The sequence below is a fragment of the Apodemus sylvaticus genome, chromosome 3 (genome assembly GCF_947179515.1).
Source record: "Apodemus sylvaticus chromosome 3, mApoSyl1.1, whole genome shotgun sequence".
NCBI lineage: Eukaryota > Metazoa > Chordata > Mammalia > Rodentia > Muridae > Apodemus > Apodemus sylvaticus.
The window spans coordinates 115,163,922-115,176,984 of NC_067474.1; the positions used below are offsets into that span (position 1 = coordinate 115,163,922).

The 13,063-nt window shown below is 41.0% G+C and overlaps 1 protein-coding gene across 1 annotated transcript in view; it reads left to right on the forward strand.

Moving 5' to 3' along the window:
- Ube2u (ubiquitin conjugating enzyme E2 U) overlaps positions 1-13,063 on the forward strand; it is a 61,258-nt gene that overhangs the window by 28,991 nt on the left and 19,204 nt on the right. Inside the window, exons 6-7 of the mRNA XM_052175806.1 lie at positions 276-324; positions 9,685-9,773. Coding sequence (XP_052031766.1) covers positions 276-324; positions 9,685-9,773 — 138 coding nt within the window. The remainder of the gene's footprint in view (positions 1-275; positions 325-9,684; positions 9,774-13,063) is intronic.

Below are 13,063 nucleotides of genomic sequence, written 5' to 3' on the forward strand. Positions count from 1 at the left end.
GCTTCTGAGTTTCTTCCCAAGTTCTGGAGTGCAGCTCCACTGACTATTGACCTTTTCTCTCTCTGCACTTAGGTTTCAGACTTCTAGGACCTACCAGGACAGTTGCCCTTTGACCTCTGCTTTCCATCCTGATTTTCTTTCTTTGACTTCCTTGATATTTTGCTCTATAATTTTATCCCTTTGCTAGGATTTTATTGAGGTTCTGGAAGAAAACACAGAGCAACACCTATTCAGACTCCAAGTCACCAGAATTCTTTCCTCTTTTCTCATTGCAGAAAGAGTGGGCAGCCTGGTGTTAGCTGAAAAGCCACAGGAGCGTGTCAGGTATGGTTTTCTTGATAGATTTCTCTGTCAGTTCTCAGCCCAAACCAATATTAAGTGAAACTGCTCTTATGATTTATAATGAAAACTTTTAAAAAGATTTATGTTAATTTTGTTTATGTAGATGTGGATGTCTGCAGAGGACAAAAGAGAGCACCAGATCCTCTGAAGCTGTGGTTTCAGGGGACTGAGTCACCTAATGTGGCTGCTGGGAAGTGAATCCTTAGGCTTGGTCAGACCACCATGTGCTCTTCACCACTGAGCCTTCTCCCCAGCCCTACGTTTTACGTCTTTTAATTGAGAAAGGGAATTATTTGTTTCTTATAATAAATGTTTTTAGGAAGAATGTGGGAAATTGTTGAGCTCTTTCTAGTAAATCTAACTTTAATAATGAACTGGTCTAATTTTATTTGTATTTTTTAATGGAAAATGTGCTATTGATAAAATAAGCATAAACCATTATAGATCATAAAAGTCCATGCATTTTAGGAGAACATAAGGGTAACTGTGTCTATGAAAACTGAGTCAGGACCAGAGTCACTGCACCTTTTCTGTCTGTCTGCCTTGCTTTCTTTTTGTAGATTTTATATTCCATGTACATGGGGGATGAGGAGCACATGAACACAGTATCCTGAGAGACCGGAGAGGGCGTCAGATCCCTGCCCCCAATGGGAATTCTAAGAGATTATGAGCTTTGCAGTGATTTCTTCTTGGGAACAGAAACTGGTCCTCTGGAGTAGCAACAGACCCTCTTGAGCTCTGAGCCGTCTCTCCAGCCCCCAGTGTACCTTTTAAGGAATAGCCTGGCAATGTAGCATTCAGTTGGCTTTGAGGAGCTAAACAATATGCGTCTATAGAGTCTTCTAAATCATAATTACTTGGTAAAAGTGTTCCAGCCCTTACTTTCTTGAGCTCTAAACTTAAAGTCAATTAGCTAGTATGGGAATCATCGAGCTTGATTTAGCCCAGGTTTCCTTGTCTGGCAATTATAGAAAAGGTAAGCAAACTTCAGCCACTTAAGTAGCTTCTATTTATGACATGGTCCTGAAAACATGCAGAAAGATGGTGTACAGTCCAAAGAGAGAGAGGTCTGCTTGGCTGGGGCTCAGTGAAGACATTGCTGTCTGCTTAGCATGTCCTGAGTCTAGAGCACCTTCCCCATCCAGCACAGAACATACTGTGTTCAGCACTGTCAAGTGCACACATGCAGTTTTATCATCTATAAGGCATGAGTATCCCTGGAACAGCAAAAGTTCTTTCTGCTTGTGGTTTAACTGTTTGCAGCATCCACCATGGAGTGCCAGCATTGACCAGCAAGTCCAGAGGACCTGATCGGAAGGTTGTCTCTGGTTTGGTTTCAGCAGCTCCTCAGAAGATAGACAAGGATAAATGACCCAAAATCAGGTCTGGTTAACCAAGCTCACTTTGTGCAAGCATGAATTCTCTAGAGAAGCCTTCAGATTGGACACCATTGGGGCTAGAGTTAGGACTTCAATCCATATATCATAAACAATCCATGTTTATGATATATATCATAATTAGATTGGTTGTGTGAGTTCCAATGTCTGCTCCTGACATGCTATGTTCAATTGTCTCTTCTCTCTTTGGGTCACTGTTCTTTACTTATTGACATTTGTGTGTTTAGGTGATGTGTGTGTGTGTGTGTGTGTGTGTGTGTGAGAGAGAGAGAGAGAGAGAGAGAGAGAGAGAGAGAGAGAGAGAAATGGAGAAAGAGTAAGCATGCCATTCATTTGGAGATAAGACAACTGACAACTTTTGGGAGTCGCTTCTCTCCTACCTTGGTGAAGCAGGATCTTAGGATCTCTCTTGTTTCTGCTGCTAAATGGTGTACTCAGGAAAGCTGACCCATGAGCTTCGGGGTGACTCTCCTGTCTGCCTCTCATTTGTCTTTCAGAGGGCTGGGGTCACAATGCATACTACTACATCATCTTTTCCCCTCAGGGTCCCCAGGGATTGAACTCAGGTCCACTGAGCCACTATGCTGGTCCCCGTTGTTTAGTTTGAAAAAGGGCATCACAATGAAGTCTTGTAGAGGTTATTCAAAGAGATTAGCATTATGATATCCAATCCTTTGGGTTAGAGATTTGCATTAACTTCACGAGCAGTAAGAAAAGTGTATGTATAGAAATGTATTCCAGAGGTTAAGCCTCTGAATACAAAAGGCAAGACAAAACTCAAGCAGAGTATGATCAACTGCGTGGACCGTGGCAGGGGGTTCTGTCGATGTTGAACTAGGGGATGTAAGGGCCAAAGTTTACCTACAAGCCCTTCTTGCCCAAAGGCAGATACTTTCTGAAATGCTGGAGGCTGTTGTTTATGAAAGATAACAAGCCACATGTTTTTGCTCCCCTAAACAAGTTTGTTTGACCCACAGCACCAGATGTGCTTGATCACATGTGGGCAGGGAGGAAAGACTGTGGCCTTATGCTTTTGCTTTTTTAAGCCTCTACAAGCTGTGACTCATCACCCTTTTCTGGAAGCCCAGAATGGACCCAGCCAGAGTCCATTATCCCAGCCAATATTTAATTAAATTTTGCTTCAAATTTAGCTCAAAAATTGTGAAACTGGCCTTCTCTCAAGAATCTCAGGTTTAACAGGTTTCTTTTGACATTGAATTTGTACAGTCAGTTGGAATTGTTGCATATTGTCTAGAATACAACTCAACAGTTGTACCTCAGACTTTTCCACCCATGGAAGGACAGGTACTTTATCTGTATCTTTATCTAATAATACATATAATACTTATACATATATGCATAGTACTCTTGCAATATGTGATCCTTACACTCATGAGCCTTGTATTCTAGTATCCAGAGCACTTTTTCAAGAGAGACAACAGAGAGGACAGTGTAGGAAACATCTTCCACCAGATGCCCAAGGCCTCAGGGCTAATATTGGTAGTGTAGCTAAGAAGGGATTTGAAAAATGCTAAGGTCCGAGTGAGTTCTATTTAAATGAGTGACATTGAGCAGAAGCTTCTTCCCCCACAGCTTTTTCTTTTCTTTCTAGGCTTCCTTTAGAAGTCTGTAATTTTTTTTTTTTTTTTAGAACTAAGTCACCAGTCTCTGTACCCACATTTCATATGTGCAGTTTGGTGTTTTGTTGAGTTGTGACTGTTTTTTGTTGAGTTGCATTGATACAATATAATAAGTACAATGGCACTGTGTCCAAGAGGGCAAGGCAATACTGAGGAAAAATAGCTTCCTTGACAGGACAGGGAAAAGAACATAGAAAACCCAGACTCAGGGTCTCTTTGGTTTTGTTTGTTTGTTTGTTTTTTGTTTTTCAACACATGGTTTCTCTGTATAGCCCTGGCTATCCTAAAACTCACTTTGTAGATCAATCTAGCTTAAAACTCACAGAAATTCACCTGCCTCGGCCTCCCATCGAAGCAGGACAGGAACTCCCCTGTGGACTAGGGAAGGGAGCAAGGGCTTTTTTTTACAGTGGGTGGTGCAAAAAAGCCTGTGTCCCACCTGTTAACCACTGTAGTCATTGCTCATCCACAGGCAGTCAGCAAATTCTAAGACCCTATACATTGTATACCAAACTGAATATATATGTATATATATATATATATATATATATATATATATATATATATATCCCTATATATCTGTTTTAGTCACTTGTCTTGTTGCTATAGCAATATACCTCACAAGAACAACTTAAGGAAGAATTTATTCAAGCTCACAGTCTGAGGGTAAAGACATAATGGCCATGGTGGCTGCTGGTCATATTGCAGACAAGAAGAGAGAACAATAATTGTTGCTGCCTGGTTCTCTTTTTCCTTTTAAAAAATATTTTTGGGATACAGGAGTAGAGAGATGATGGTTCAGCAGTTTAGAGTACATTTTGCTCTTGCCAGAGGACCTGGGTACTATTGCAAGCACCTACATGGTACCTCTCAACCATCTCTAACTACAGTTCCAGGGGATACAATGCCTTCTTCTGACTCTGGAGACACTGGGAACACACACGGCATACAACTCATGAATGCAGGCAAAACACTCATATTTGTAAAGTAAAATAAATAAACCTAAAAGATAAGTAATCTGAAACAGAACAATTACAACAACATCCTGTAATAAAGTACTGTGAATGTAGTATCTCTGTGTCTTAAACCATTTTAGTGCCCTTTCTGATAAAACAGATTTAACTCTCACTCTCCCGGTCATGATGGGAGCTGACAGACGCCTAGGAGAAAAGGCGAGGCGAGGTGAGTTTTACAGGCATCATGATATAGATTAACACTGCAGCAGTCTGTCTGATGCTCTAAATGGCTATTGGGTGGTAGATGGGCAGGAAACACATTGAGAGTAGACATACTGGGTGTGAAGCTAAGTCTCCTTTCAGCGAATAGAGTGAAGTGGCCCAAGATTCATCCTGATGCTGAAACTGTGAGCAATTTAAAACTTTCTGGAATTTTCCATTTAACATTTTTGTGCCATAGTTAACCGCAGGTAAGTAAACTACAGAGAACAAAAATGTGGCTAAGGAGGGAGGGAACTACTACAGATGATTTTCTCACCGACAACCTGAGTGTGTCCATATAGTACAGAAAGCTTAAGAACTGGTAAGTGAATACAGACAGCGAGGACTCTGGGGACAGACTACATTTCTATATACACAGAACTAACTGAATAGGAAAAAATCTTTAAGACAACTCACCATCCTCTTGTCTCAGCATCCCCAGTGGTGAGTTTAGAGGAGTGTGCTACCAGCAAGAATGATACTCACTGTAAGAGTATCACAATATATGATACCTATCCCGAAGTCTTCAAAATATTTCTGAGATATTGAAAGACATAAGGAAGATAAATAGGACTTGTTGCTTAAAAGACTCCATATTATATATGATGGGTTTTTTTCCCCCAGAGCTTCGCAAGCTACTTACTTCTAACACATTCCTAGGAGCATCTAATTCTTTCCTGGGAGCATAAAAGTGTGAGAATAGCAAGACAGGCAAGACAACAAACTGGGTTGACCTGATACCAACATGTGCTGTACTAGAATGTTGCAATAAGCCTTGCTCTGACTATATGAGAATGTATGCGTGCTTGTGATGATATGCATGTGCATGTTTGCGTGTGTGCGCATGTGTATGTGTATATATGCAAACGTGTGTGTATTGCATGCACATTTACATGGAGACCAAGGGAAGACACTGGATGGACTGCGTTATCATTTTCTGTCTTATCACTTGGAGACAAGGCCTCTCACTGAACCTTGAGCTTGCCATGTTTTGGCTAGGCTAGCCCAGAAGCCCTAGCCATTTTACTGTCTTAGACCTGCAGCCATGTTGGAACTGCATGTGCAAACAGCCGTGCCAAGATTTTACATCGATGCTGGGAACTGAACTTGTATCCTCACACTTGTTTGTGTGGTAAATGTTCTTACACACAGAGTCATCTTTCCAGTCCTGGACTAATCTTTGTAATTCCTGTTCCTATTTCTGTAATAAATGCCCTGGTCAGACAGCCTGAGCTCTCAACACTGCTCTCATTTGGAGCTGGGTCTCCACATGTTGGGGAAGGGCATGAGAGGAGCTGAGGAGGCAAATCCTCCCGGGTGTCCCCCATGGCAGCCATCATATACAACTGTTTGTATAAGTCAACAACAGACTTTAATGAGTAAGAGGGAATGAAAGGAAGATGGGGGTCATCTCTAACTAGAGAAATTTCCATGGAAACAGAAGTGAAATAATGTAGGATAGTCAAGATTTACAGGAACTCCCACAAGATGGGGGCTCTGAAGAGAGCAAGGAGGCACTGCAGGAAGGAAGAGCTGGGCGTGGCCAGCTGATGAAGAGCCTAGAGTTTTATCCCAAAGTGTTGAGACTTCATCCTCTAGAAGTAGATGACAAATGTCACTTTGCAACCGAGGCATCACCCTTCCTGGCCTAAAGGGTAGAAGGTAGGAAAACAGTTTGCAGCCCGTGAGAAGTAATGAGACACCGTGGGAAGCCAGCTGAAAATCAGTGACTCTGTGTGATGATGAGGTGCTAAACCTGGCTCTTTCCATGCGTGGTCTCACTGAATACCTATGGCCTCTGAGAAAAGGCCCCTCTCTTTTAGCAAAGAGCAAACAAGAATGGAAAGGTGACAAAACTCACCCAGTCCCACAGCCAATCACTAATCATGCTGGAGGGTTCACCCCCCTTAATCCCAGGCCCTGCAGTCTTATCCATGATGCCTAAGCACTAGCTGGTGCTGCAGGAGAAGTTTTCCACCAAAGTCCGAGCTGGGCGTTAACCTCCGTAAACAACATCACTGTTAATTTTGTCTTGCAGGCAGTGAGCCCGCCTTTGCCCATCACTGGCTCCCTTTAAATTGGTATTCACTCTTTCTTTTCTAAACACTGTTTTGGAGATTGGTTTCCTTAATGGCTTCATCTGTCAATCACTCTTTTCCATTCCAAATATCACTGTCAAATCCTTAGAGGTCATTTTGGTCCCTCTATCATAGTGTCACCTAAAGCCATATCTAAAATTACATTCATATTTTACTTTGGTCCCACACAATGTTTTCTATTAATAGAAAACTAGTCTTCTGAGCTTCAGGCAAGTATTTGACCCCAGCATTCCTTTACGTCTTGCACACCAGGCAACCAATCAGCTCATTCTTCAGGGATATCTTGCTTTTGTCTCTACCTGTTCCTAACCCCAGCCCCAAGAATGGCTGAGGCTGTTTCTGAGCCTCTGATGCCTCTTTCCTTTTTGCAGATACCACCGCAAATGACTCTCTGATGACTTTCAAACAAAGTTTTATTATCTTCCTCCAAACAATTCAAATGCTCCCAGCCCTGTCAACTCTAAGGTAGCCCACACCTCCATTACTATTTCTTAACTGATCCTACCTTTAGACTTATAGAACCCCCGATATGTGTGACCCCTGAGGAAACCCTGGCTCCAGACCCAGCTGCTTCTTTACTTTTCAACTTGGGAACCACTGATGGCTCTTCATTCTGATAAACCGAGGTTGTCAGCCAAGTTCAACTACTCTCTGCGTGCATGCAAAAATCTTGTACAACCGATCTTCACCTATCTGAACAGCCTCCAGCTGCTCTCCATCAGAACCCTCCACTGAACTCAACTGCCCCATCCCTATCTTCCCTTACTCAGGGATCCTCTGTATGCGCATGAATACACACCATATCCCACCCCTGCCAAATATGGCTGAGATGGTTCTTAAGCCTAGGATACCTCCCTCCTTTCTGCAGATGCTACACTCCAAATGACTCCCTGGTGACTTTCAAACAAAAGTTTTATTGCCCTCCTCCAAATTCTTTTGTTTATTGCCACTTCTAAAGAAGTATGGTCAATGTATCAAATTATCCAAATGTTGAACCATGCAGCACCTTATTATGGGAGTAGAGAAAGCTGTTCCCTTCACTCGCCGAGGGATATGTCTCATTTCAACAGAAAAATCAACTGTGGTGTCCAGTTTAAACTTAGAAATTTATATTTCTTCCCCTTTTCAGTCAGAGGCAGTATTCAGTGTGTTCTTGGTATTAGTGGGAACTACAAATATATTTTTATGTCATTTATCTCCTTATTAGCTTCATAGACTATCTGAATGATGATAAATACAGTTACTTACCTTTTATTTTAAAGGACTGTTTGCTTTATAGAATTGGAAATGCAAATATTTAAGATATTCTTCTCTGTGTAACCATAGTTACACCTTTTAGGGTAATATTTTTAATTATTCTGCAAGAAAGAAAAGAAATCCCCTGGAGGGCTAACAGTTTGAAACTGAACAGGACACCGCTGGGAAGGGAGAGGGTCATGGGTCATACTCAAACAGACAAAAGACAATGGAGACCATTGTGCCTAAGGATAGTATATTTTTTTTCCAAGAGCCGGTGTGTTGACAGTTTCCTTCCTTTTGGGTCATTGTTGTCTGCTAAGTGAACTGTAATTGCAAATTGATCCCAAGATTTTCATGCAGCAGATATAGGGCAGCCTTTCATTTCCTTACCACCCCACCCCCACCCCCACTGCAAATTGCTGAAACATTTCAGGGGGAAATTCATGCAAATTTACATTATCTTACATTTCGTTTGGTAGCATGAAGCTTTCCCGGCCACACTGGAAGCAGTAATAGTGACGGTTAATTGATTTTCACCCCTTTTCAGAGTTCTGCTTACATGTGATTGGAAAAGTAATAACACATTTGAAAACTGTTAGTCTTAAAATTAGGTGTCACAAACTACTGCAGGTGAAGGCACTGGTCCATTTAAAGATTGCCCCGTTAATTTCAGAATTGAAATATTTGATTTCAGAATCAAATATTTACCTTAAGGAACTTATGGCTGACCCACTTTAAAAAAAAAAAGTACCAATATATTTGTTTTAACTGAAAATGTGTTTCTTTGTCCAAAGAACCAAGAAGTTAAATTGCGAAACAGACATAAGGGCTATTACACCTGACACTTATGCATCTCCCCGCACCAGTTAGCTGGTGATTTCACACAGCTGAACATTATCTCTGAGTAATATTTTATTTACAGAGCTGTAACTCACTGTGTTCAACAAGTTCATAGTAAAAATATGTAGAGATGCAGTGATTTAGAGTGTTTGCCAGCAGCCATTTACTGCTTTCCGTACATAACCTTCACACCCCTGCTAGGGCCCTAATGACACTAAAAGAGAGAAAAGTGTGGAAGGAGGAAGAGAGGGAGGGTCTCTCCATGCCTACAGTGGCTAGACTGTGTAAAAACTAATCTACATTCTCATTCTTTTATTCTCCCTAGGAAGAGGAAATAAAAACAGTCATAATACATCTGATATGACATTTAAGAAAATTTTATTGTAGAATAAAAAATAGAATTATAATGTTTCCCTTAAAGTTCCTTTTATATATTGGCACGAGGAAGATGTCTTAAAGCTATGGTTTCTTTTTACCATGTAGATAAATGTACACATAGGTGGACATCTACTTTTCTTATTTAAAAATGAGCTAGATAGCTTGCCTTTTCCTGTTATACTTGTTAGTGGTGACACCAATGTGTTAGGTTGATTTATTAAGTGTATGAGTCTTAGAGATGTAAGTCTAAAGCCCTGCATCGGGCTGTGATCCTAGCACACAGGAGGCCGAAGCAGGAGAATTGTGAGTTTCAGGCCATCCTGGGATACACAGAGATCAAGACCTGCTAGGGACACATGAAAAGAAACAAGAAGAAGGGGGAGGAGGAAGAGAAGGAAGAGGGAGAGAAGAAAGTATCATACGTTTTGGATCAGTCTAGTTTGGAGTTATATTAGCTGATCGATATGTGTTGATCAGATCATTTTAAGGACAAGTTTACCAATTAAATACCTCCTTTTGCTTATATTTTCAGAATAGTTAAAACAATCTCATTTAATGATTACTACAAGACATGGTCTGAGATAGCCACGACAAAAGTCGCAGAACACTCCAAAAACCCATGTGAGTTGATGCTACTGTATTTATTCTGCGCCCTTTTTAATCTTTTAATCTGTTGATCTTTGTGGGTTTGTCTTGCTGTCATCTCAAGACTAAGTGACACATATCTGCTCTGTAAGAACAGTAAGAGGTTCTATTGGCTGTCTATACTACGCTCCTCTCTCAACAACTAGTAATTTAGTTCTTTTGTGCAGAGACCTGACCCGAAGTCTGTTTAAAAGCCAGAAGGAAGGGTAGGCAATTGACAGAGTTCTTAATCTTAAGAGGTTTACTTAAGACCTTCTTCCCAGAAAGAAGGGTTCTCAGCAGGGTGGACCTTTCCATTTCAAACACAGTTATCCTCTAAGCCAGAGCCAGCACGCAGAGCAAACGCAGCCGGAAAACATTGAGAGCTGGGGGTTGTTCAGTTACATTGATACAAGAAACCATTTTCTGGGAACCACAAAGACAGACTCCGAGAGCTAGACAACTGGTTCCATTTAGCTGGACTTTCAGAGTGCATGTCATTGTTTGCCTTGAAGTAGGCGATCCAGTCTCCACACACAAGTGAGAATGTGGCTTTGCCTCAGCCCTCCTGCCAAAGCAGCACTGGACATTGTGAGATTAGAAGGGGCTGCAGACCCCAGAGTCTGCGCTGACTTTTTATAGCCCTGTTCTTTCTTAGCTGCTACCGTCTACTTTCTCCTTGATGTGTACGATACCCTGCACCCATGAGGTTTCTTCTTTCTTCCTGAGTATTCTTTTGCCTCTTCCATGTTCTTCCATAGCCAGTGACTGCCAAAACCGCATCTCTAGGCAGTCCCTCGTCAGCTTTCACGTGCAGATGTGCAGGTGTGAGACTCATCTGCATATCACGCAGGCTTGCCATTTAAGGTGTCCTGAACCCAGTTCCATGCTCCTACTCCCAAGCCTCCCCTCCCTCCTTCTCTGTCTTGGGTACTGGCAGCTCATTATTTTTATTTTTGCATTTTCTTTAGCCTAAGAATTCTGAAAACAATGCTATGCCTTTTAATCTTTCCTTGTATGTATTCTTGGTTTATCTCATGCAACATTATACTCCTGCTCCTCTCCTCCCTCATGGTCACCACTTTGATTTTGGGTCTCACTGTTCATCATCTCATTGTAAAGATTTCCTAACTATAGCAAAAGCTTGTACTTATTCTTTTAGGCCTAAGTTAAGGCAAAAGTACTGCTAAGCTTAGCAGCTACAAGACCAAATAAGATAATGTTTAAGAAACCACATGCTCTTTCAGGAAGTTGGTTATTGAGTATTTTGTGATTATTATGTTATCATCCTCACACGCTAGTGGTTGTTAAAAAAAAAAAAGTCAAAGAGCATTATGATACACAGATTTTAGCAATGTTGTCAGTCCAGAATTTGTGTGTGTGTGTGTGATATTAGAGTCTATGAGTGTTTAATTTTAGAAGTTTGGTGGCCCGACACACCTTTCAATCAGTTCAAGCACTTACTGTGTGCAAAATATGGAGGGACACAGATGGATCTGCGGACAATAAAATATTTGTTGTAAAAACCTGGTGTTGAGAGATATTAGCTCTAGGGACTAGAAAGCAAATTCCTCCAAACAGAACAAACAAACAAACAAATAGATTTTTTGCAGGATGGTAGCATGTAAATACATAGGAGGCCTTAGAAACCTAACCCTAAGCAAAAGATACAATCATGCCAAAACTTGAGAAGGCTTGAGAAGGATTGCTTCTTAATAAAAAAAAAATTTAAATGGAGGGAAATTATGGTGATCCCCCTGATAATGGCTCCTCTCTCAAAAGCGTTTGACTCCAGCTTGCTGAATTATGTTGTTTCTTCATCTGCCTGTCACTAACCCAGTCTGTAACTCATCCTCTGGGGGGCAGGAACCTGGGAACAGTTATCTGTAGCCCAGAAGAATTTCTGAGACTTTGAATCTAACCCTGAATGGCAGATTTCACAAGCCTACTGCCTCTTCTTTCCGTGGAATCATTATAAAAAATGCTCCAAGAGTCTTCCTTCAAAAAGAACCAGCACCTAATTTAAAAATGTAAACGTAAAACTGACAGACTCTTCTGGCCATGTTTTCTTTTGATAGTTTAGCTGGATGAGAGCCAACACACTCTTTTTTTAATGGTCTAATTTCCTAGCAGTAATGAAGATAAAACCTCTAGATTGTAGGATGCTTCTTCAATGACTCAGAAATACAAAGGGAACCTCTTTTAACTTCATTTATACATTTATATTTTTATCACTGCTGAGATTATCAAAATCTCATGCAGCTTCTCTAAGAGCTTTGTATTTTGTGGATAGAAGTTTGTTGAGTTTTGATTTACATGTTAACGTTTTTTCATATTTTTGAGCGACAAAAACTATGACTAGATATCAATTCTATAACAATCATGGATGTATTCTTTGACAATAGAGTCTTAGAGTGTGTCTGTATGTACTATGCATTTAACCACACCAGTTCATCATTGCTTGAGTTATTCAAATAATATTTATTTACCGAACAACTTAGTATATGTCACAAAGAGCCACGCGTCTGCCTGAGGGGCTAGACATTCTTCTAACCCCCCTTTTTCTTTCAGATAAGAAAATAAGACTAGGAGAAACCAGGTAATATAGCTAAGGTCATCTACATAGGAGAAAATATCACAAAATAATAAAGAGGGTAAATTCTGGAGGCAATTCCCATGGCTTATCTTTGCTATCACCAACTTAACTGTGTGACATTGGTAAGTCTATTGCCCTCCTTGGCCCAAGTGACAAGGGGTTTCTGGTGAGAATAATCACATACGTCATAGGGCTGAAGCACTTTGAGTGTGCCCCAGGCACAGCGTTCAGTACACATGACTACTCTCAGTTATTAGCACTGTGGTCCAGAGACTTGGACTAGACCGCTGGCTCTACATTTCCTTCCTATGACACTATTCTGCCTTTATAATACGACAACATATTATCACAGCAGAATGTGAGATTTAACATTCAAACACTGAAGGATAAGTAGAATTTCTGAAATGCATGTCACTTTCATTCACAATCACAGGAAATCAGATAGAGAAATGTACCAGTGACCCCACTGTTCTCTGCCCGTCACTATAAAATGTCAAATAAAGGGTTTGGCAGAGAGAAAACCCATGCATATGGTTGTAGGAACAGCTCTTTAACGACAGAATATGATCCCCATACGGAAATGCTTACGTTCCAGGAAAGGAATTCCTGCGCTGTGCAGCGGCAGCGTGCTGTGCAGCACTGAGTGGAGGGTTCCTGGTACTTGTTGCTGTCAGCAAGCAAACCAAACAGC